General features: G+C 43.9%; 1 protein-coding gene across 2 annotated transcripts in view; it reads left to right on the forward strand.

Moving 5' to 3' along the window:
• SPRED2 (sprouty related EVH1 domain containing 2) overlaps nt 1-26,427 on the forward strand; it is a 119,335-nt gene that overhangs the window by 89,655 nt on the left and 3,253 nt on the right. For both annotated transcript variants that reach the window (XM_079940694.1, XM_079940693.1), the window contains 3 exons: nt 5,210-5,378; nt 7,777-7,841; nt 26,270-26,419. In XM_079940694.1, the coding sequence (XP_079796820.1) occupies nt 5,210-5,378; nt 7,777-7,841; nt 26,270-26,419 (384 nt within the window). The remainder of the gene's footprint in view (nt 1-5,209; nt 5,379-7,776; nt 7,842-26,269; nt 26,420-26,427) is intronic.

Consider the following 26,427-nt stretch of genomic DNA (forward strand, 5'->3'; position numbering starts at 1 on the left):
TGTTTGAGGCCCTTTATGTAAATAACCTCAGTTAAATTCCTGCAACATTCTGAAGGAGGAGGATACTACTGATATCATCTACACTTTGTAATGGGGAACCTCAATTCTCCAAGAAGTGATCCATTTCCCCAGTCTGGGGCACATAGTCATTAGCAGAGCCAGCACTGGGAACCATTTCATTGTGAAGCCAAAACCTGGTCCCTTCATACCAGCTCTGCATGGGAATAGGACAGTCCTGGCTGTGGACCAGCTTCTGTTGTGTGTTGCTGTTGAACAAGGATCGTGTGCCTCATCCCCTCCCCTGTCATGTTTCTCCATCACCTTCTCCCTCTTCTTGTCCCCCTTACATTCTGTGACTACACTTCTGGACTTTTATATATTATATCCACTAGTAGTTAAATCACACACCCATACACCCAGATGTGCTTCTGCATCTTTCCATCCCTCGCTGTGCCTGTTTCACACTCCGGTAAATCCGGGACTCCTAACACACAACCCCACACACACTTCCGGCAATATGGTGACTCCTCCTTTGGCCTCCAAGCTTACGTAATGCAGCATTTCTGCCCACTGGAGGGTATGAATCCTCCTGGAAGCTGTGCAAATGGGGTGGGGTTGTTGAAGGACACCCCTCCCCCTCAGTGGTGGAATGGCGAGGAGAGGGTGGAGATCATTTTGGGAATACAGAGAACGGATGGTATCAGAGTTCCCAGTATTCCAACCGGGACAACCAGCCTTTTCTGATAGAAACTGTTGTCAGTGGTTTTTCCAACGTAGTGCAGTTCTAGAATTCAGCACATTGGTTTTTGTTGTTGTTGTTACTTGACTTCTGTGTTGACGCCTGTGGACTTAACTTCCATTGTTTCTACGGGAAAAGTCTGTGTTCCAAATATCCATTCACAAAGTCGTTATTTGGATAATTTTTTGTGAGTCGGAGACAATCAAGTTTTCCTGAGAAATTATATGTAAACTAAAAATTTCTGAGTTGAATCTTATTTTAGATAGATTAGAGGATTTTACTTCTGAAATGAATCCTGTGCGAAACTACCTTATGAAGGTGAATCACAAAATCTAAAAGGTTGCATTCCAGTGCAGGTCTGTGAGCGCTCCCACACACATTTGGTGGGAGTCACAGCCGGCAAAGCTCTCTGAAAGGCAGTTTGGCAGGATATGAATTTAAAGTGTGTATTCCGTTTTACTTGGCAGTTCCACATCTAAACCCTATCCTATGGAAATAGACAGCAGAGCTTTATGGATAGCTACAGTTATCGGAGAGTTTTGGTCTCAGAATCCCTTTACCCTCTAAAAATGTATTGAGGACCCCAAAACGCTTTTATCTTGTAGCTTCTAGCTACTAATATTTACCATACTAGAAATTAAAACTGAAATTGTTAAAAAATCTTAATTAAACAGTAGTGTTAGCATAAATGACATTCTTTACAGGCAAGAATAGGCAAATAACTATATAACTATTTTCCAGAAAAAAAATAATTAGAAGAATAGCGTTGCTTTGCATTTTTGCAGATCTCTTTATTATCCGACTTAATAGAAAATAGCTGGATTCTAATGTCTACTCTTGCTTTCAATCTGTGGCCATATGTTTTGGTTGAAGTACATGAAGAAAATCCAGCCTCACACAGATACGTAGTTGGAAAACATAGAAATATTTTAATAGCCTTTTCAGACCATCGTAGATAGACTTTGATGCTACACCAAAACTCGGCTCGTAGTAGTTTCTTAAATGTGGACTCTGAAACCATATCAGTGACCTTTTTATACTCTATTACATTAAAATCCACTGGTTTATCTTTCTCTTTGCATGGATCTTTTACTCATTCCTGATTTTGTAACGTCATGCATTGGTCATTTGGAAAATAATGGTTTACTGAGTTAAACAGATCTTCCAAATGTTGACACATTTAATTCTACAATATCAAAAAATCACATTTCTTAATATCACCACTGATCTCATTAGAAAAGTCTTAAGTATTGGGAAGCTGTCCAAAAAATTCTAATTTTCACTTGAAAGTTGAAATTTCATTATTGGCAACAAATATCTCCTCGTTCTCCTTGAGGTGACAGGCTTGCTGTGTTCATCTTCAAGAAAATGTCCTCCAAGTACCCAAGTCTGAATAACCGTAGTTCACCTGTAGGCTGTTCTTTCGAGTAAACCTGGTGATCCATGAGGAAAGTAGTTGGTTCAACTCACAACTGCAGCAATTACACACCTTTTTCCTTGAGACAATCGTCATTCTTCCCCATGCAGTAGAAGTAAGAAGGATGAGAGATACTCTTTCCTTTTCTAATTACACATTTGTGCAAAGCCAGAGTTTCTTCCCATACTTCAGCCAAAGCAACGTATTACAGCGGATCAAATGCAGAAGCAGATATGAGAATCCAATTATGTGTACTTCCCATTTCATCACACGAGATGAAAGATGTGTATTCACAGGTCAAGATGTAATAATTTTTAACTGCTTCGTCAAGTACAATCCTACGTAAGACTGGCCTTTTTTACTTTGACCATGTGACAGTGGTGAATCCGGTGACTTTGGTACTGTTTGGTGCCACTGCCTGGCCTTGATTCATGCCTCAGCACAGCAGTTTTACCCACCATTCCTTTTGCACCATTAGCAGAACTGGCAACACAATGAAAAAGCAAAAGTATCTTAATACATGAAAATAGTTTTGCCATCCCAGACCCCGTGAAAGGACCTGGGGGTGCAGAGGGAAGGCTCCCAAGAGACCAAACTTTGAGAACATGTTCAAGGATGTTCATTCCAGCATTAGACAGTGTAAAAGCAACCAATTAGAAATGACTTAAATGCCCATTAGTGTGGAGAATGGCTGAATAATTTTAATATATCCGTACTGAGGAATATTATTTATGCAGCCACTAAACAGAATCCTTTTTACCTTCCTGTATCTCCAAGACACATTTTGGGGAAAAAGGCAAGTTAAAGACCAATTTATAGGCTTGGCTACATTTAAACAGACTCACACACACACACTTACATGCATATGTAAAGAAGCTGCAGGAAGGGAACTGGAGTTGTGTCTACCATACCGACAGTGGGCAGTTCTGGAGAAGGGAGAGGCGTTGAGGCTAGGGACGGTGAGATGGGCAAGAATGGAACCTTCATGGACTCACCTAAATTACTTAAATCTTCTACAATATGGATTTCTTGTATCGATTTTTTTGAAACCTCCAACAAGAATATATAATCACTTTTTGTCTCCCCACGCATCTGATTTAAAAAGCTATTTTTAAAAGCCTTTCTCAACTTTTAAGTCAATGCCTAAACTTCACTTTAGAAGATTGATACCTATTATGCCAAAACTTTACTAGAGGGCTTATACCTGTTAGGAAGATGAAAGCATTTGAACGTTTTCATTTTTGTCATTAAACTTAGATAGGTAATGATGTAATTTTGTTTAAGAGAACAAAGAAGTGGTATCTGGCCTCCTCCCCCTCACATAATTTAGGTGGCTGAACTTTACTTTTCTAAGAACTTATTGCACTTCTCTAGGAAGATGTACCTTTGGAATAATCTTAAACACAGAAAACGTCAACCAAAGACTAATTTTTTTCACCCAAAAAATAGGGGAAAATCCAGAAGTCTTTGTTTTTACAAAAAAGTTTATTTTGAGACTTTGCATTGAGACTATTAAATTCTAAAATAGATAACATTTGTTAGTTAAAGCCTTGGTTATTTGGATATCCCCAATTTGGAATGGGGCTGGGCTGACATTTAATCATTGTGCTATTCTTAGGGGAAAATGGCCATAGTAAGCAATTTAATCATAAATAGAACTGTGCGAGGGGACTGTTGTCTTCATTCAATACAATGGAATAAAGTTAACTGGGACTGCTATTTGATATGCCAATTTGACTATTATTCTCATCTATTAAGTTAGGGAACATTTATTAGGCAATGTTTAATTTCTGTTTGCCTAGATGTATTCTTGAAAGTTGTGCTCATTTAAAGATATTCTCTCTAATTGGAATTTTTATTAATTTAGGCAGGCCTTGATTCTTTCACTTAGTTAAAAATTAATAAGATCAAAAAAAAATTAATAAGATCTCATTTTGTTAAATGTAGAAGTTTGCCAGAACAAGATCAAAGCTAGTAGAAGTTAGCAAAATCATTTTGATATATATATAATGGAACCATAGAAATAAATATTGTCAATATTTTGGAGCTTTCTATGAATAAAGACTGGAGTTTACGTTCGCATGATTGCAATGCCTCTTTTATTCTATAATCTTAAACTCTGGTATCTCTACCCGCAATAGCACTCTACACACAGAGGGAGTTATTTTATAAAACATCTTGATCTTTTACAGTCTAGTTAGGGGAACAAAACTAATGCACACGAAACTGGTAGAGAATAATATGAAACCAAGGACTAAATTGTGAAGGTGACAAAAACGGAAGTAAATAAAAGAGTAAAACATAATGCGATATACTGGGAAGCGTGTGTGGCCCTGTTAGGTTTCTTACTGTTTGGTGTTTTCAAAGCATGTTCATGTGTACGTTCATTGATAACGTTGGTGTTGCTTCCGCTTTAGAGATAAAAAGGTCAAAGGTCTAAGCCAATCTGCTCAAAGTCATAGCTTAGTCAAAAGGCCGTTCTGAGACGAGATTGCTAGAAATTTGGAGATTGTTCTAATAATCCAGATAAAAGGTTAGTAGAGACCTAGATCACGGTAGTAGCAATTGAAACAGGGTTGATACAAAAGATGTTGAAGGAAAAATGAAATGGACTTGGTGAATAATAATACGGGGGATAGAGAAAGCCGAAGAGGCAAAAGAAAACCACAGAGATTTGAGCCAGAGAGAATAAAAAGAGAGGGGTTGGCATTGCTAGATAAGGGGAAGTTACTAGGGGCAGAATTTTCAGAGCAAGTTAGTTATTTTCTCAGCTTGTTGAATTTGAGGTCACTGAGAGACACGCATTAGGACAGGAGAAGGAAGATTGAGAATCCACCAAGGGAGGACCACCAAGGGTACGGGGTAGCAAGGAGTGCATGGTCAACAGAGGCAGACAAAGCCTTCCTCCAAGAAGCCTTCAAAGATACGTGAAGGCAGAGGGGAGGGTTTTCGTTAGTTGCCACCAAGGACGATGGTTCCTAGTTAGCTTTTTGTAACCAGACACAATCATGACGATTTAACAAGTAACCCGCCTGTGTGTTTCAATCCTTCAGGTGGTATTGGAATGCTATGTGAGAAAGGACTTGGTCTACACCAAAGCCAACCCAACCTTTCATCACTGGAAGGTCGACAATAGGAAGTTTGGACTTACTTTCCAAAGCCCTGCTGATGCTCGAGCCTTTGACAGGGGAGTGAGGAAAGCAATTGAAGACCTTATAGAAGGTATTGAATTTATTACTGCATCCTCAGCGGGACTATGGGAGGTTTCCAGGTTCTTTTTAATCTGAATTGTCTGCCATCATATATTTGTGGATTATTTGCAGGAAGGTTGGGGGCCAGGTCAGTAGAGGCCAAAACTTTAGGGACATCCAAGGAGAAAAAAACTTTAAGTGACAGTGCAGGGGAAAAGGAGATGGGTTTCAGAGTAACGAGTGGTTCCAATTGGTTTTTAGACTCTGCTCTGAAAAGACAAGTTCTAGACTTCCATGTGAATGACTTTTTGATGTGTTTTACCTTTCCCTGACTATTGAGAAACAGCTTTGGTCAGATTTGGTCCAGAGGTGGAGAATAGATTCTAATGGGCCCAGAAATCTCCATGCCTTCCCACTGTTGTGTAAGGAGAGCCCAGGGGGTACGTCTGCTACTGAAAAGGCAGAGGGATCTGTGACTCCTTAGTCCCTGGGTGAGCAGCTGGTAAACACTGTGTTGCATTTAATCGTGGCCTGGAAGGCTCTTGGGCAGTGAGTTCTCGTGGGCTTTTCTAGAATCCACAGAGTCCAAACACACAAATTCTCCACTTCGACACATTCAGTTATCAAATCAAAGGGTTCAAGCTTCCATAGCCAGGGCCCTGTGAAGAAAGGAATATTAAGCAAGGCACGGTAAAGCCAAATTCAGAATTTGGGGAGATTAATCACAAAAGAATATATGTTTTATTTGTATATGAAAAAATATGTTCTGAAGTCATTTTCTTCCTTGTGGATTTGGGGGAAGAGAGAAAAGCAAAAGAAACATCTCTTAACATCAGCAGGGAGACAGTTCTGGCTGGAACACGAATCAGGGAACTGCAATCCCAGGGTGGCCAAAATGAGTAACAGCCAGTGTTCACATCATAGATCTGACACAAGTGGCAAATGTTTAAAATCTTGTTATTAAACATAGCTTTTAAATGTTTAGAAGAGAAAGTATCCTGTATTATTGGTAGAAGCAGTATGTCCACGCACTTAGTCACTGAAGCTACACACAAAATTTGATTCTTTTGTAATTTTTTTCTCTGTATACACTCTACCTAGCTCTGTTCTATCGAACTTGCCTTAAACGTTGATTGACTAGAGTAATTCAAATAGTAGAGAAAAATCCTCAGAGATCAACAGGAATTGCACACAGGGTATTGTGGGACTTGTTTTTCCTCCTGTGATCCCTCATTGGAAATGTAAATGTTTCTCATTTCTTTCTGAGCAAGTCTTTTGATTTCAGTTTCATGTAATAGCAAAATATTTTCCAAATGTACATTTTGTAAGACCTAACGAAGAAAAGGAGAAGATAGAGACTAAATTTCCCTTTTGGTAGATCTATCACTTGTGCAAATTTTTTTTTTTGTGGTACACGGGCCTCTCACTGCTGTGGCCTCTCCCGTTGCGGAGCACAGGCTCCGGACGCGCAGGCTCAGCGGCCGTGGCTCACGGGCCCAACCACTCCGCGGCATGTGGGATCTTCCCAGACTGGGGCACGAACCCGTGTCCCCTGCATTGGCAGGCGGACTCTCAACCACTGCGCCACCAGGGAAGCCCTACTTATGCAAATTTAAGTATGTTTTTCCTTTTGGCCATTAACAGCGTCAGTTGATTTGATCCACACATTACGGAGTGGTATTAGGAAAGAAAAGGGGAAGTTATAGTGATTTGCCTACCAGAATGAAGAAAGCGTTGAACAGATAAACCAGTTGAACCCTAAATGACCATTTTTTTCCCTGATGGAATAAACTGGGTTTTCTGACATGAACCTAAATGAACCTAAATGTTGGCCCGCAAAAACGAAGAAAACTCATCGATACCCTAGTATTGCAAGAGAAAACCTCTTTGCCCAGGTATGAGCTTAGAAGGTGGCTCCCACAATCTGGGGTTTAGAGTACAGTGTCTGAATTTCAGTACAGGAAGCAATCATACTAGCTACTTAGTCAAATCCCCTCGTGAGTAAATGAAAAGCCCTGACCTCTAAGTCCAGTTATGCAGTGAGATTGTGGCCCGTCCAACCCGGAGTTCTCCATCCATTGCTTTTCCCACTACACAGTGGGGGCACGGGGGTCGCTGGTGGAGGCCGGTCATGATGCTGCTGGCCTCTGTGGTGCCTCTCTGTGTACTTGGTCTCCAGTGGCCAGTGAGGGAGTTTGAGGGATTGATTTGGGAACAACAGTAGGCAAAGTTCATTTAGGGAACATGCTGGCTAAAGTCAATTAAGAAGGGTAAATTAAAAGCATTTAGTTCCCAGGTAACATATTTCTGCTGGTGATTCACATGTGAAAGGAATAGGATGTGGTTTATTTAAACATACTTTTTTAAATGATTGGCTTTGACTTATCCTCTTTAGAAACACTTTTTTTGTGATTTTTGTGTCTTTTTAGGCTCAACAACATCATCTTCCACCATCCACAATGAGGCTGAGCTTGGTGATGATGACGTTTTTACAGTAAGTTCCCATTGTCCTTTGCTTTCCAGATGAGTTGGTGAATAATCAGAGAGAGGTTCTGTTTAGGGGCATGAGAGACACATCGCAATTTGGTATTTGCTGTTGCTGTTGGGATGCTGTCAGGGAGATCTCTGCCTTGTCATAATTTTGCTGCCCTGGGTCTTCCCTGGTCCCTCATGTTGCCATGATGCTACAAGACACATAGTATCGGCTCTCCTAGAGCTGTCCAGGGCGCGCTTCCGGTCTTCCTTCACACTTAAGGTGACTAGCCATCCTGGTTTGCCTGGGACTGTCCTAGTTTTAGCACTGGAAGCCCCTAGTCCAGCAAAATACATACTTCAGTCCCAGGCAAACTGGGACAACTGGTCACCCTACTCTCAGAGTTTTGCATTAACAACCAGCTCCCCCAACCTCCCTTGCGCGGCGGGTGCGGGGCAGGGGAGTAGCGTTCCTGATGAGTAATTAAACATCTGATAAGAGTCCTGAAGGCGGAGTTGAGGTTAGAGCCAAGTGTGCTAAGGCAGGAAATGGCTTGGATATTTTGACACAGCTTGAGTTAATGGGATGTAACTGGAGACAAAATGATTTCTCAGCTTGCCCCTTCACTAAAATTCTGTGCTTTTAGAAGTTAATTAAACAAACAGTTCAGTGTGCACCTGCTGTGTGCTTGTGCCATCAGGAGCTGTAGGGCAGCATTTCAAAGTCTCAGCCTTGACGCACAGGAAGAAATACATTTGAATTGTAACCTAGGACACACATCCATAGAGATCCCAAACCAGATCGTATTTCATGCCCTGCGTTGTGACTTTTTTCTCTTTTTATTTTCTTCTGCTTTTCATTATGAAACTTTTCAAGCATACAGGAAAATTTAAAGAATAGTACAGTGAACACCTGTATACTCTACACCTAGAGGCAACAGTTGTAACATTTTGCCCCATTTGCTTTATCTGTGCATGCGTGTGAACTTACACACGCACACACACATAATTTTTCTGCTGATCCAGTAGAAAGTAAGTCGCCTCTAAATACGTGAGCATGCATCGCGTAAAAATAAGGCGTTCTACGATACAACACCATTACTGGACCTAAGAAAATTAATAGGAATTTCATAATATCATCTAATAGTTCCCTGATAATTCCTCAGTTGTCCCAAGAGTATCTTTTATAAGCTGTGTTTTTATTTAATATTTTAAATATTAGTTGCAATCCTTTAACTTTATTCCCGACCCGCTCATCCTGCAACTAGTAATTTGAAAAGCACTACTTTGGGAAGACAGAGGTGTGTGAACCCAGCTCAAGCCCTCATGGAGGTCACTGGGTGGTCTGGACAGCAATGAGATAGGCCTGTGAGAAGCTTAGAAGCCAGCACAGACCGTAAAGTGCTCTGGCCCAAGGTCCTTTACAAGGAGGGTTGTGGGGGTCAGAGAAGACCCCTGGGAGCTGAGGCTGGACCAGACCTCGGTGGCATTAGAACAGGGTTTGGGAACGGGCTTCGAGGCGGGGAGTGAAGGTGGCAGCAGGGATGCATGTACTGAGTTGCCTGAGCATTGCAGACCCCGACCTGACATGAGTAGAGAGTGCTTGGGACGGGGGCAACGGTGTGTGTGTGGGGGGATATGTCAGGAAGTGAACTCAGTTGTGCCTCCGCACAGCGGCTGGTGTAATGTGGCTCTGAGCAGGCTTCCTATAGCGCTCCAAGCAGATCCTCTCGACAGTTGGCATGTTGCTTACATCTGTTCCTTTGTCACGTTTTGAGAGACAAACAACAGCAGGCGGGTTAAAAGGTGGCTTCCTGTGCTCCAGAGCAAAACTGTCATTCGCAGCTGCTTCCCAGCTACCTGCCAGAAGTGATTTATGGAAGCAGGAGAGGGCAAGAGGGAACAGGCTGATGATGGAAGCCAGCATCCCTCCTGGTTTTGTCCTTTAATCCACAGGGAATCAATGTGCTGTTCTAGGGTAAGGCCGAATGCCTGGAAGGAAGTATAGAAACAGCTCCGCTGCTTCCAGACACTCGGAAACTCACTGCAGGAGGAGTGCGACTTAATTGCATTCCCTGTGGGCCCTGATGTCTATGATCCTTGCCTTCATTCCACTTGTTTACAAACAGGGGCCTATTAATAATACTACCTCCCTTCCCCAAGACAAGCCCAGTCATTAAGCCATTGACTATCAGCAACATCCCATGTAAGGATGGGAGTGTCGTCAGGGACTAATGTGCCAGGTTTCCTGTTTGTTCACGAGCTCCCTGTCTTGAGACATTTTGTCCTAAGAAATCAGGGAGATTTCTGAAAGCTGGAGCCATGGAAGAGAGCAGCTGCGTTAACTCCTGTGTAGCCTATAGCTTCCCAAGGTTTGTTGCGTTCTAAAACTTATATTGGTAAGACAGATGTTTAGAACTTGGAACTCATTTATTATAGAAAGAGTATAAATGGTGATAGACCCTCTTACAACTTTTGACGAGCCAGAATGAGAATTTTCTAAGAGAACAGCGTATGTGGGAGAAAACCTTTAGAGGCATAACTTGAGGAACCAGGAGGAGGTCTTTTGTTTCTGCTGCTGGAACCAGGAGTTTCCCTCTGTTTCAGGGGATTCCTTGGGACCGGGAGGAAAATAGGACACTGGACAACATATGGATGCATGTTCCACGTTGGGGGATGAAGTGGAGGAAGGGGCACCCCCATATCCACCGTGGAGAAGTTGTTGGGCTTGGGTGCTCGCCAAGCATGGGCTGTCTCATACTTTCCTGACTCTCGGCGCCTAAACCAGCCTGTCCCCCGACTTCTCAGGATGGTAATTAGCATCCAGCTTGGCATGTGTGCACGCGTGTGCAGACACATACCCACGTACTCTGCCCATGCGTCTTGCCAGTCGCCAACACATTGCCTCTGCAGTCATCCCACGCCTCTCCTGCCACCAGCCTGGTGTGTGTCCACATCTTTCCTGATGGAACCACCACCAGAGACTCCAGATGAGCCACTGCTCTGATTTTCTGAGTCTTGGGCTATTTATCCATCTATGTGTCTTAGTATTTCTCCCTGAACCAATTATGATTGTTCTCTCTTCTTTCAAATCCCACAGTACTCTTGTTTATTTCTCTCTTGCTACTTGAAAGCCTGCCGCTTTTTTTGGTGTTCGTATTTTATCTGCTGAATGAATGACTCTTCATCTAATTAGAAGCAGTCCTCATTATAATCTCTACAACCTTATAAAGCTTTGCTGTATAGGTGCTCAATAAATGGGTGCTCTGAACCCCAATATAGTACATAACAATCATAGCGTTTCGTATTTTACTCATTGGCTTTATTGCTATCCTGGGGGACCATCTAAAGGTGGGTGAGTTTGAGGGATTCTCAGTAGCTTCATGTCATATTTTTCTTGCTGTGTTTTCCGACGCATCTACAACTAGGAGACGAGCTCCAAGCATCATCACCCACTCTAAGCCTTTGGCTGTTCATGTTCCTTGTTGCCGTCCACCCCGCACGGTCTCCTCTGCTCCCTGGGAGACCTCAGATACCGTGATCCATCCAGGTGCACGCGAATCCCTAGGTGGCCAGGGTGTGCCCGGCATTAAATACGGATGTGGGAGGGAATTCCAGTGCCTGAGCCATTTGGTACAGATTTGTAAGATGAGTAATGGAGAGGGTATAAAGCAACGACAACAGAGGCTAGTGTTCTGTGGCGGGCATTTGGGGGCCCTGGTGAGAGTCAGCCCGCTCTCATCCGTGCCTCTGGCAGACAGCTTTTCATTTCTCTCCCCGGAGCAGGAGAGCCTTGAGAGGGACAGAACGGAAGGACCCTCGAGAGTCTATTCCTCTGTTGTGCTTTTGTCTTGTGGGGGAGACACGTGCTCTGGCGTGTCTTGTGGAGGAGGCCCACGTGCCCTGGAGAGATGGACAGTGTAGCTCCGCGGAGAGGCCGAGCTGCTTTGCTCCCCAGCCTAGGACTGACGTTCTCCTGGAGCCCTACAGTTGAAGACTCTGGGCCCAGAGGGTTTGGGGCCCACAAGGAAGGGGGGTCATCGGGGATGGGGAGGCAGTGAGTAAAGGGACTACATAGAACTAGAGAGGCTCTGGGTTTTATAGTCATTTAATGAACAATCTTCCAAGTTCCTATCTTGTAGGATTGGATCCATTGAAACCTGGTGGTTTATTTACTGCTGCAGAGCTCTAAAATCATTTACAAATGGTATTAGCATCTTCGTAGCTAGACAAGGAGAATTTTAATACGATCTTGGGAGAATGCAGCTGCAGGGTACACGTACTTCCAGAGCAGGCTCGTCGAGAATCTGTGGTCAAGTGCTGTCGGTGCTTCAGCTGTCATTGTGCTGAGTGGCTGGATTCTGTCTCTAAAGCTGGGGGATTAGGGAAATATTTGCTTTATAGAAAGATACTTGGGGTGTAGAAAATAGCTAAGTCTTCATCTTCCATAATAAGAAGGCCTTAAATAATATCCAAAGCTGCAAATCAGGAAAGAGTAGTATTAACAAGATGCTGTTAGAAAGATGGAGAGAGAAATACAAGGAGAAAGAGCCACAAGAATTGAAGGTTTATTTCTCTGGGGAGTGAGAAGCTGAGATGGGGAGGGGCGAGATCGCTACTTGAGCTATTAAATGATATACACGTATTGATTTTTTTTTTAAGAAAGAAAAAAATAAGAGGGAGTTTGCTCAAAAAGGCGGGGAGGGGGGTGGTCAAGGGAGGAGGAAAGTGTGTCCACCGTGGAAATAATGGCACATTAAAGGTAGGAGACCTGACAAAAGAGTTAGCTGGAAATGTTTGGCTTGCAAGGAGGTGAGAATACCTGTAGACGTGCCAACTCCTCGGCATTCTAGGTCTTGGAATTGGAAGGGATTTTTTCATGTCAGCTGAGCCAGCCTCCTTCCTTCTGGCAAACAAAGTAGGATTTGCCTCATTTTATAGACACAAGTCGTGCAGTCAGATGGGCTACTTGCCTAAGATGACACAGCCAGTTCATAGTGGAGGAGCAACAAACACCATCTCCTCGCTCATCCCGTTCACCACTGCCGTTTTGCTCTGCATTTATTGAATAATTATATTTGTGGTATTTCAGCTGCTCTATTTTTTATATGTCAGTCTTATGCAAGAGTTATGTTTTAGGTTCTCCTGGACCCAAGTTGGAAAGGGGAGAAGAGATAAGAGGATAAATATGTAACCAGTGCCCCGTGTGGCCCATTCATGTGACGGACTTGGAGCCCGAGTGTGTGTTACAGCCTAGAAGTCCGCAGAATAGCAATACGAAGTCCGGCCCTATATGAGGTTTTTTTTTTCTTTTTTATTTATTTGGTTCTGCCGGGTCTTAGTTGCGGCACGCGGGATCTGTTAGTTGCGGCACGCGGGATCTTTTAGTTGCGGCACGCGGGATCTTTTAGTTGCGGCATGTGGGATCTTTTAGTTGCGGCATGTGGGATCTTTAGTTGCGGCATGTGAACTCTCAGTTGCGACATGTGGGATCTAGTTCCCTGACCAGGGATCGAACCCGGGGCCCCCTGCATTGGGAGTGCAGAGTCTTAGCCACTGGACCACTAGGGAACTCCCTATAAGGTTTTGATTTATTTTCCCACCTCCAAGGTTTATTCTCCCACCTCAGTATTGCTTCTGGATTTGGGCAGCACTTCTCAATAGAGATTCCTAATGAACCCCTCACACTTCACAGCATCCATCCTATGTAACAAGTTAACTTCTCTCTTGTGCACCTAGAATAGCACTAACTGTGTACCGTCATTTGCAGAATCGAGAAGAGTCATTCATAGCATTTTGTGTGGGTTGGAATTCTCTCCTAGAACCCAGTTAAGAAAGGCTGGCTGGGATATATGTATACATATAGCTGATTCACTTTGTTATAAAGCAGAAACTAACACACCATTGTAAAGCAATTATACTCCAGTAAAGATGTTAACCAGCCTTTCTTTTTTTTTTCTTTTTTTGTTTATGTTGTGGTGTTTCATCGTCCTTTAATTGTTTAGGTAGGCAGTCCTCCTTCACGTAGGAAAAATGTCTTTTACAGCATTGTCAGATTTTAGCCATGTTTTTGCCCAGACTGGAAAACGTGGTTCTTCCTCGTGCCCTATGCTTGAACCCTTGATATCCTGTTCCTCACAAGCTGCATTTGATTACTTTCTGGTTATTCAGAGCAGTTGCTCCTAATGACATCTCCAACACCTCCTGTCCACTTCAGGTATTTTCTAAAGCGTGGCTAGAACATGTGGTTGAAACCAAAGTATGAAGCAGCAGTTTGTCTTAGGTGAGCTTTTGAGTCTTTGCAAGTTGTGGTTATTTTCATTCTTGATTAAGTAGAAAAAAATGAATTTGTGGAACTCTGTAAATATCAAGCTTTCACTTATAGAAGCAGAAGACTGCAGCATACCACAAAGTTTTCCTTTTCTTGAAGAGTTTTTTCCACCTAATCCATCCCCAACACACATTAAAACTGAAGGCAAATCTACCAGTTTTGTAATAAATGGGGTTCGTTTACTGATTTTCTAAGAAAGGGGATGTTTTTAAAAGGTAAAGTGGCATATGACTCCTGTTTGTGCAGAGTTTGGAAGTTGGGGGGAGGCCAGGAGTCTAAACTTGGTTCTGCCATTAATTAGCTGTGATCATTGATCCTTTTGGACTCAAAACCTTCCCAGGGTGAAATATTTCCTTTGAGTTTCTGTTTGCTGGCCCAAGGGGAGGAGAAGGAAAGGCACTGTGGCGTGGGGCTATCCCTGGCACTGTGCCCTGCACTTTCACGTACGTTACTGTATTTGGTCCTCACAACTGACCATGAGGTACTTATTGACACTTCCATTTCTGCAGATAAAGTCCCCAAGGCTCAGAGAGGTGAAGCAACTTGTGCTCAGTTCCATACACTGTTCACCTAGAATGCAAACCCCAAATCTGCTTGTGACTTTCAGAGAACTTTAAGAAAAGGAAATATTTATTTAATAAGTTTCAATAGATTTCGCATATGAAATATACCAGATTCTCATCATTGCCAAAGAGCCGCCTAAATAATGGACTTTTCAACTAGTACATTGGCTTAAAACCTCACTGACTTCTTCAGTGGCACTGTGGGGTTCTCTTGTGCCCGCCTGAGAGCCCCAGTCACATTTTAGAAGGTCAGTTGATCGAAAATGTTTCTGTTGGGCTTCCCTGGTGGTGCAGTGGTTGAGGGTCCACCTGCCAATGCAGGGGACACGGGTTCGTGCCCCGGTCCGGGAAGATCCCACATGCCGCGGAGCGGCTGGGCCCGTGAGCCATGGCCGCTGAGCCTGCGCGTCCGGAGCCTGTGCTCCGTAACGGGAGAGGCCACAACAGTGAGAGGCCCGCGTACCGCAAAAAAAAAAAAAAAAAAAAATGTTTCTGTTGTCTTTACCCTTGGAATTAAGGGACTGGGATAGAGTGGTGCAGGAACAGAATAAGTAAAAGAGAAAATAGGTTGAAATGTAAATTACCTCTACAGAGTTTGACTAGTGGAACTAATCTATGGCGGTTTGTTAAGAAAAGCAAAAATGTTTTGGGGGAAGGACAGCTATGCTTTGTGGATGACACCAGGGAGCGGCGTCCCATTAATGCTGCTGGCTGAGACCCAGCACTGCTTGGGGTGGCATGGAAGTTCTCAGAAGATGGGTGGGAGCTGCTTTATCTTCTGAATGCCAGTAATTATCAAGCTCACATTGCACAGTAAGAGGAGGATCTTTTTATTCAACACGTAATACCTACAGTGGCTAAATTAAAGCAATTAAATGTCTAAGGTTCAAACAAAAGCTTTGAGATGCTCTCAATTTCAGGAAGCCCAAAGGCATTTTGGTAGTCCACCAACTTGTGTCTTTCTTCACTTACACATGTATCATCTCATCTTTTTAAGCTGTGGATAGTAATATACTACTATTTCCATTTTATTAGTTCATGCAGAGTACATGTTCAAGGTTACCTGAAACCCGCTTCCTGATCACAGCCCTGCCAGTGAAGCTAAGCTGTGGGTTTATCAGAGTCCTTTCCTTTCATGTCAAAATTTCACCTAATTTCAAAATTTAGAAACATAAAACTGTTTTTCCTATAAATTTTTTTATTTTTGGCTGCGTTGGGTCTTCGTTGCTGTGTGCGGGCTTTCTCTAGTTGTGGCGAGCGGGGGCTACTCTTCGTTGCAGTGTGCTGGCTTCTCTTGTTGCGGAGCATGGGCTCTAGAGTACGCAGGCTTCAGTAGTTGTGGCGCGCAGGCTTAGTTGCTCCACGGCGTGTAGGATCTTCCCGGACCAGGGCTCGAACCCGTGTCCCCTGCATTGGCAGACGGATTCTTAACCACTGCGCCACCAGGGAAGCCCCAAAACTTGTGTTTTTTTCTTAATGTGTGGGAATTTTGGTTTTGTTGTTGTTTTTCACCGTAGAAGAATGCCCACTTTATCTACCCTCCGGGTCCTGGACAGAATAATGTCTTAGAGTCTAGGACAGAGTCATCTCCTTTCCCCCCACCAGCAGCCTCTTAGACCCACACTGCCTGCTAGCTGGAGCCGTAAAAGATTTCCTGCTCTGCTTGCCTCTTTGAAAGAGGACACCTGGAACCAATGTAGGCCCTGAGGACAGGTGAGCCAGTGCGACCTGTTGACAGAATGGGGGACAAGTTCCTGTTTACCAAAGGGAAAAGGATTAGCCATAGGCCTGCCAGTCTAACAGCTACTGAGGGGAAAGGCTTGCTTTGCTGAAGAGTTAGAAACGACAACTCAGCGCCAAACCACCGGAGCCGGCAGTCTCCTGACGCCCAGAACAGTTTACTGTCTTCTGAGAGGCAGAAGATGCCCAGACTTCCATGAGATCAGTCTCATCTCCCAGCCCGAGGCTGAGGAGAATGCTATATACTTATATATAAATGCACATGTGCATACATGCTTTTTAAAAAAATTAAATGGAAGCCCCTGCAACAGGAAGAATATTGAATATTGCTTTGGTTGTATCAGTGGCTGAAATCTATTTTGGTGGTAGATTGCAGTAAAAATAATACAAATTGGGGTCATAACTACTAGCTAGCTGTCTTTAAAAATTCAAAACATCGGGAATTCCCTGGCAGTCCAGTGGTGAGGACTCTGCACTGCCACTGCAGGGGGCCCAGATTCGATCCCTGGTCAGGGAACTAAGATCCTGCACAGGGCGCAGGGTACAGCCAAGAAAAAAAGATTCCGCAGCATCTACAAGACAGGGCAGAATTCTGCTTTTGTCAGCCTGAATTAATCCTGCAGCTTTTTTTCCTGTGTGGTGATGACTTCTTATTTTATTTACTTTTTATTGAGGTATAGTTGGCATCCATCCTGTGGCTCTCGAATCAACTAAGCAATAGTCTGACTCCTCTGTAACGTTCTGAGGAGGAAGCCAGAACGATTACACAGAAAAGTTTTAGAACTCAAACAGCCCTTGGAGATCATCCAGGGCGACTCCCTGTTTTACACATGAGGATGCTGTGGCCCACAGAGGTTAACACCTGGCCAAGACACGTGGCCTAGCCTGGCCTAGAGTCGAGGTTTCCCAGTTCCCTCCGAGGAGTGCTATTTTTGCTTAACGTTTCTGTATGATTCCTGGATGGCGCAGATTAGCTCCTTAAAGAGTTTCTTCACTTCGTTTTCTATGCCTTATTCAAAACACATAGGCCTGTCACTCCCCAGAAATGGCTGCTCGGATCAGGCTTGGCTCTACAAGCTGCGTGTTCACATCAGCTCATGTGCTCCTGGGGATACAGAGAGGATCAAGCAGCTGTACTTGTTTGCTTGCCTCTCTGGAGGTGGCATCCGTCCCATGTGCCTCCATCCCCAAGAGAGACGAGAAAATTAATGGTTGGTTGCCAGCCTCCCAGTGTTTTCCCTACCAGTGTGGACTTGATCAGGCTGGTCGTGTCTCTATTTTATTAAGGTTGGAGGGGCCCACTCTTTCATGTTAGTGCCCTCTGACTCTTGCTTCCACCTCCTTTCCCTTTCTTTTTCTCAGCCTCCTGTGCTTCCTTATTAAACTCTTGTCTCAGATTACTGCCTTTAGGACCAGGCCATGCAAAGCTTATTACTCAAAATATGTGTTTTAATATAACCACAGAAAAATTTGAAAATGTAGTCAAAGGTGTACCCCTTAAAAGGGGGACCAAATTTAGGTGGTTAAGAAACGTAACTCCCATACATAAAATAGATAAGCAGCAAGGATGTACTGTATAGCACAAGGAACCATATGTAATATCTTGTAATAACCTATAATGGAAAATAATCTGAAAAAATGTATGTGTCTGAATCACTTTGCTGTACACCTGAAACTAACACAATATTGTAAATCAACTGTACTTCAATTTTTTTTTTTTTAAAGAACTTCCATGTTATAGATATTGTTCCAAAGTATAGAAAAAGGTAGAACACTGCCTAGCTCAGCTGACAGGACTAGCGTAACCCTGCTGCAAAAATTAGCAAGATGAGCTCAAGTAGAGGAAAAACAGGGGCCAAACTCACTTATGAATCTAGACGTAACGTTTAAAATATTACCAAATCACATCAAATATTTATAAAACAAATGTAATGAAAGACCAGTAGAGTAGATCGTATCCCAGGCATGCAAAGATGGTTTATATTCACAAAGTTTAACTGTTTGATTCATGCATTAATGAAACAAAGGTGAGAGACTGTAGTCATCTCAATAGACACAGAAAAACCATCTGGTTACATCCAACATCTTTTGGTGAAAACTCTTAGAATCTAGAATCCAAGGAAACTTTTGGAACTTTATAAATTTATTTATTTATTTTTGGCTGCTTTGGGTCTTTGTTGCCGCACACGGGCTTTCTCTAGTTGCGGCGAGCAGGGGTTACTCTTCGTTGCAGTGTGCGTGCTTCTCACTGCGGTGGCCTCTCTTGTTGCGGAGCATGGGCTCTAGGAGCATGGGCTTCAGTCGTTGTGGCATGAGGGTTCAGTAGTTGCGGCTCGCAGGCTCTAGAGCGCAGGCTTAGTAGTTGTGGCGCACGGGCTTAGTTGCTCCACGGCATGTGGGATCTTCCTGGCCCAGGGCTTGAATCCGTGTCCCCTGCATTGGCAGGAGGATTCTTAACCACTGTGCCACCAGGGAAGTCCAAAACTTTGGGAACTTTATAATCACTCCAGTTATCTGGAAACATTATATATAACAGAGAATCATTAGAAGTCCCACCAAAGTTAGGTTCAAGACAAACAGAGACATTCTGGTTTTCCATATCATGCTGGAAACCCTGGCAAAATGTAGTAAGGCAAGAAAAAGAAGGTACAAATATTGGAAAGGAGACCAGACTATCTTTTGTGGGTGACAGGATTTGCTTAGAAAAGTCCAGAGAATCACTGGATAAAGCATTTGAATTTTTATGAGTTAAGCAAGGGGACCCGATCCACAGGATCAGTAACTTTTCTATATAATCAGTAGTGACTGTTTAGAAAATGGAAATGCTTAATCTCATTTCGTTTTTGCAGTAACCCTGAGGACAATTTTTGCTCCATTTTGCAGATGTGAACACTGGAGTTAGAGGTCACCTTGACCAAAATCAGACAACTTATAATTAGCAGAGAATTGATTCAAATCCAGTCTGCCTGGGCTGAGACCCTGTTTTTTAGCATTATAACATTCCATCGCATTTCTGTTGTTCAGTGCCTCATGTTAGGTTACAGCCTTCTTAGTTGGACATCTTTTTAACAGAGCATTGACACTGAGCTGGAGTCGAACGCAAACCCAGAGGCAAGTTTTTTTGGCGGGTACATTTGCAGGTGACAGTGGTTGTGCGCACTGCTTCCGGTCACACGGGACCTCCTACAAGTGGGCGGCGCCGCAGTGGCAGTGTCTGGCCTTGTTCACAGTGGGTGGCATCAAAGGCTGGCACTGCCTGCTCTGACTCAGGAAACCTGCCGCTGAAGCCACCCCACTAAGGAGCCTAAGGTCCCCAAGCACAGAGGACCTCTGCTTTTGTTCTTCTTGAGCTCAAACCTGCAGCACTTCCGAGATTCCCTCGCCCCACCACCAAGGCGAGCTGAAAACGCAGCCAGTCTTTCCAGGTTGAAGGTGAAGCTCTCCGATTGGTAGGTTGGTGGGTGTCATTAGCTTGTGCACACAAGTAACAGAGACACGTTCTAGAATCTTGCTTGTTGATGTGCGGATGTGCACAGCCTAGTGGCTGCTTTTCTCCACGAGCAGGGAAGGGGGCACCAGTCCAGAGGTACGTGTGATGAAAGGTTTTTCCTCTCGCCTCTCTTGGAGATACCCTGATAGTACATTCCTTCTGTTGGTGGGTCACTTGAGCCTCTTGACAAGATTTATCTGATAGCAGAGATGGGAAGCCTCAGCTTCCGATGGAACCTCTGCTGCGTGCTCTAAGCCCAGAGCAGGCTGGCGGCAGGAGGCTGTGGGCCGGGCTGGGACCTCCCCGCAGGAGGCGGTAAACTGGGGGCACACCTCAGCCTTCTGGCTTCACCGCTCCTCTGTACAGATTTGTTGTCAGAGTAGGAGAATTCGAAAGGCCTTTCTCAGTCTCACGTTCTCTGAATTGTCAGAAAATTGTCCAGGAACTTTGCACTTTACAGTGGGAAGAGGCTGGCCGGGGCTGGGGAGGAAAGATGGGAGCATTGGAAGGGAGAGTCTGATTGGCTTAGGAGTACTAGGAAATACCGGGTGTGCCTGATTTCTCAGAATGACTTTCCCTACATTGTTAACCTGGACACAGGTCACAGAAAACAGGGTGGATTCAGGTGACTAACACCAGGTGAGGGATGTGTTCACTGAGTTTCCAAGAACTAAATGGCAAGTGTGTATTACAGTGTTTAGTACGAGGGTAGCTTCTAACCTAAGACGTGCCTGGCACACGGGTGTTGGATAAGAGTTTAACCCTTGAGATTTGAATCATACTGAAGGGCCCTTATCTACTGATTCGGAAAGTATTTATTGAGATCTGTAGAAACCTTTGTATTCTTAACATCTTTATTGGAGTATAATTGCTTTACAATGCTGTGTTACTTTGTGCTTTATAACAAAGCGAATCAGTTATACATACACATATGTTCCCATATCTCTTCCCTCTTGTGTCCCCCTCCCTCCCACCCTCCCTATCCCACCCCTCCAGGCGGTCACAAAGCACCGAGCTGATATCCCTGTGCTATGCGGCTGCTTCCCACTAGCTATCTACCTTACGCTTGGTAGTGTGTATATGTCCATGCCTCTCTCGCTTTGTCACACCTTCCCCTTCCCCCTCCCCATATCCTCAAGTCCATTCTCTAGTAGGTCTAGTAGGACACAGTCTTTATTCCTGTCATACCCCTAGGTTCTTCATGACAGTATTTTTTTTTCTTAAATTCCATATATATGTGTGAGCATACGGTATTTGTCTCTCTCCTTCTGACTTACTTCACTCTGTATGACAGACTCTAGGTCCATCCACCTCACTACAAATAGCTCAATTTCATTTCTTTATATGGCTGAGTAGTATGCAATTGTATATATGTACCACATCTTCTTTATCCATTCATCCCATGATGGACACTTAGGTTGTTTCCATCTCCGGGCTATTGTAAATAGAGCTGCAATGAACATTTTGGTACGTGACTCTTTTTGAATTATGGTTTTCTCAGGGTATATGCTGGGTCATATGGTAGTTCTATTTGTAGTTATTTAAGGAACCTCCATACTGTTCTCCACAGTGGCTGTATCAATTTACATTCCCACCAACAGTGCAAGAGGGTTCCCTTTTCTCCACACCCTCTCCGGCATTTACTGTTTCTAGATTTTTTGATGATGGCCATTCTGACTTGTGTGAGATGATATCTCATTGTAGCTTTGATTTGCATTTCTCTAATGATTAGTGATGTTGAGCATTCTTTCATGTGTTTGTTGGCAATCTGTATATCTTCTTTGGAGAAATGTCTATTTAGGTCTTCTGCCCATTTTTGGATTGGGTTGTTTGTTTTTTTGTTATTGAGCTGCATGAGCTGCTTATAAATTTTGGAGATTACTCCTTTGTCAGTTGCTTCATTTGCAAATATTTTCTCCCATTCTGAGGGTTGTCTTTTTGTCTTGTTTATGGTTTCCTTTGCTGTGCAGAAGCTTTGAAGTTTCATTAGGTCCCATTTATTTTTGTTTTTATTTCCATTTCTCTAGGAGGTGGGTCAAAAAGGATCTTGCTGTGATTTATGTCATAGAGTGTTCTGCCTATGTTTTCCTCTAAGAGTTTGATAGTTTCTGGCCTTACATTTAGGTCTTTAATGCATTTTGAGCTTATTTTTGTGTATGGTGTTAGGGAGTGATCTAATCTCATACTTTTACATGTACTTGTCCAGTTTTCCCAGCACCACTTATTGAAGAGACTGTCCTTTCTCCACTGTACATTCCTGCCTCCTTTATCAAAGATAAGGTGACCATGTGTGCGTGGCTTTATCTCTGGGCTTTCTATCCTGTTCCATTGATCTTTCTGTTTTTGTGCCAGCACCATACTGTCTTGATTACTGTACCTTTTAAGTATAGCCTGAAGTCAGGGAGCCTGATTCCTTCAGCTCCGTTTTACGTTCTCCAGATTGCTTTGGCTATTCGGGGTCTTTTGTGTTTCCGTACAAATTGTGAAATGTTTTTTTCTAGTTCTGTGAAAAATGCCAGTGGTAGTTTGATAGGGATTGCATTGAATCTGTAGATTGCTTTGGGTAGTAGAGTCATTTTCACAGTGTTGATTCTTCCAATCCAAGAACATGGTATATCGCTCCACCTCTTTGTATCATCTTTAATTTGTTTCATCAGTGTCTTGTAATTTTCTGCATACAGGTCTTTTGTCTCCTTAGGTAGGTTTATTCCTAGATATTTTATTCTTTTTGTTGCAATGGTAAATGGGAGTGTTTTCTTGATTTCACTTTCAGATTTTTCATCATTAGTGTATAGGAATGCCAGAGATTTCTGTGCATTAATTTTGTATCCTGCTACTTTACCAAATTCATTGATTAGCTCTAGTAGTTTTCTGGTAGCATCTTTAGGATTCTCTATGTATAGTATCATGTCATCTGCAAATAGTGACAGCTTTACTTCTTCCTTTCCGATTTGGATTGCTTTTATTTCCTTTTCTTCTCTGATTCCTGTGGCTAAAACTTCCAAAATTATGTTGAATAAGAGTGGTGAGAGTGGGCAACCTTGTCTTGTTGCTGATCTTAGTGGAAATGCTTTCAGTTTTTCACCATTGAGGACGATGTTGGCTGTGGGTTTGTCATATATAGCCTTTATTATGTTGAGGAAAGTTCCCTCTATGCCTACTTTCTGCAGAGTTTTTATCATAAATGGGTGTTGAATTTTGTCGAAAGCTTTCTCTGCATCTATTGAGATGATCATATGGTTTTTCTCCTTCAGTTTGTTAACATGGTGTATCACGTTGATTGATTTGCGTATATTGAAGAATCCTTGCATTCCTGGAATAAACCCCACTTGATCATGGTGTATGATCCTTTTAATGTGCTGTTGGATTCTGTTTGCTAGTATTCTGTTGAGGATTTTTGCATCTATGTTCATCAATGATATTTGCCTGTAGTTTTCTTTCTTTGTGACATCCTTGTCTGGTTTTGGTATCAGGGTGATGGTGGCCTCATAGAATGAGTTTGGGAGTGTTCCTCCCTCTGCTATATTTTGGAGGAGTTTGAGATGGATAGGTGTTAACTCTTCTCTAAATGTTTGATAGAATTCGCCTGTGAAGCAGTCTGGTCCTGGGCTTTTGTTTGTTGGAAGATTTTTAATCACAGTTTCAATTTCAGTGCTTGTGATTGGTCTGTTCATATTTTCTATTTCTTCTTGATTCAGTCTTGGCAGGTTGTGCATTTCTAAGAATTTGTCCATTTCTTCCAGGTTGTCCATTTTATTTTGAAACCTTTGTATTCTGAGACACCATCCCCTTTTCTCCTGAGTTTGTATGAGTCAGGGCACACTGTCTTACTTGGAATAGTTGTACTCGTATTAATCTCACCAAGATTAACACAGAGCAGGCACTGGCGTGGGCTCTCCAGGGTTTGCAAAGCAGCGATGTGGTGCGTTGAGATCCCACCGCGCTTGGAGGGCAGGGTCTGCATTTCTGTCCAGCTCTGCCAGTGGTTGCCTGCCACCGGTCGGCAGGATCCCGAATTTCTCCGAGTCTGTGTTTTCCTGAGTGTGATGTGGAGACAATATTTTGCCTGCAGTGGTGTTCGGGCCTGGCACATCATAAGCCTTCACATAATGTGAGACTGTTAAGGGTTGTTTGCTTTGTCGTGCTGTCAACTTGCAACCACCGGTGTGTTAAAAGAGGGAGGCAGGATCTGCAAAGACATAAGGAAAGGGTGGGTGAGACTTGGAGGACAGACCAGAGTTTGGAAGAAAGTAAAAATTCTTGTGTATCAGTCTGGTCTCTTTCAGTTGCTGGGATTTGAGGGGTAAATAGCAACTCTTTCCTATCTGAGTTCTGAACCAATTGAGAAAAAACGATAGGAGCCCTTTCTTTACTGATGAGGTTAGTGCTGGCTTACACCTGTGGCAAGTGGACATTCCAGGAACGGACCCCAGGATTAGACAGACCTGCCCCACCAGGCACACGTGCGCTGGGGTCTCCACACCCTCCCCGCAGTGGGGTGGGCCCTCGACCTCCAGGTAGACCGCACTGTCCCAAGAATGGTTGCCAGCACATGCAGTTTGCCAGTTGGGTGGCTCCCAAGAGGTAGAGGGAAGTAGCAGGCTCTGGACACCCTGTTCCATTCCACCTGCTGCAGAGGAGTGAGGCAAGAGAGAGGCCAGGAATGTGATGCAGGTGGAAGGCTGCCACAGAGAAGGAATCGGGAATGGGGGAAAGGTGCACCCAAGGGCCGAACCCAACGCATTCTGGGTTAAATTATCAAAGGGAGTTGGCTCTTACCTTTGGGACATCTTAGGGTGGATCAGGATTCAGGCTTGGAGGGATCTAGAAGCTCAAGCGGTGTCTGCGGGGGCCTTCTTCCCTTGGGTTTGCCTCACTTCATCCTCACACAGTTTCTTTCCCTGCCGCCTCACCAGGATTCCAGGCTTACAGGACCCTTAGCTCTTAACTTCAGAGAGAGAGACAGACAGCATCTTTTCTGACCTCTCCATCAGAAATCTCTCCATATTGCCTCAGGGAGGACTGTGTGGGTGTCCATATCTGAATTAGTCACTGGATTGTGGGACTGGAAACAGCATCAGCCCTGCAGCACATGAACCAAACAGAATCAAAGAAACATCCAGGAGGCTTGGGTTTCCCAAGGCATGCTGCACGTGTCCACCAGGCTTTAAAAATTAACATCAGTTGTGCTGCATGATGGAAATACGGGTGTCTTTTCTTTTTCCTGGATACTTATACTCCCATTTTTCTAAGCATTGATTACTTTATAAATGGGGGGGAATAACTTTTATAAGTCTATTTGTTTCAACCTTACCTTGCTCTTTGGAGGATCTATGACACGAACAAAAAACAGGAAAATAAAAGGAGATAAATAAGCAAATGCGATAAGGGGAATATAAGAGTGAGAAGCAACAGCAAAGGAGAAGTTCCTAGATATTTACCAGAAACAGGACACCTAGATATCAAGGAAAACCTTTGCATTTATTTGCGGAAAAAAAAGGGGCGGGTGGGGTCCATCACTCTAAGGAAGTAGAGGTGTAGTGAGAATTCTGAGGGGCCCTGGTTTTAAAGGCAGTTGTCAGCTGTACTTGACAAAAGTCTTTATGAGACCGTCACCTGGGGTCACCGGGGAGCATGGAGCACTTAGGTGGTGGGCATACAGGGAGGCGAGAGGGCCTGTGCTCTGTCCACAGCCACAGTCCATTCTGATAGCTGATCACCTTCCTAAGACACCATCGTGCAGGCTCCAATCTGAACTCGTCGCCTCTACTGGGAAAACAGCTCTGCTCTCCCTGTCCAGAGATGGTGACCCCCCCAGGCTTGCCTCCGAGCCGAAGATTACAAAATTTCTTCCTGGAAAGCCAGTACCTATGATACCCCCGAGGTATCCTTCATCTCTGAGACGTCCCCAGGCTGGGATTAGCCCCACAAAGGAACATATGGGTTTGATTCTTGCCTGTTTGCATCTCCTCTGCTTACCCGAGGACCTCGCAGCCAGGGCCACAAACAGGTGACCATTCTTGATCCAGCTGGAGCGCACCAGCAGCAGGCCTGGTGCGGTGAGCCCTTCCCCAAAGCCGGTCACTGCTCCCACAGTTTGAGAAAACAAACCCAGCTTTCCAGGGTCTGTGGCTGGGTTTCTCTGCCCGCCGTGTTTAAACAACCTGGCGCTTCAGGGGTCCTCTGGCCTCCCAGAGCCAGGATAAACTCAAGATTCTGGGGAATCCAGCGAGACGCCACCAGTGTGCGTAGACGGTGTGTTAGGTTTTTGTGCGGGTTTGGTTTTTGTTTTTTTAATTAACTCACGGCTATCTCCTTCTACACAGACAGCTACAGACAGTTCTTCTAATTCGTCTCAGAAGAGGGAACAACCTCCTCGCACAGTCTCCTCCCCCACGTCCTGTGAGCACCGGAGGATTTATACCCTGGGCCACCTCCACGACCCATACCCCACGGACCACTATCACCTCGAACAGGTGAGCAG

Source organism: Stenella coeruleoalba (assembly GCF_951394435.1).
Source record: "Stenella coeruleoalba genome assembly, chromosome: 13".
NCBI lineage: Eukaryota > Metazoa > Chordata > Mammalia > Artiodactyla > Delphinidae > Stenella > Stenella coeruleoalba.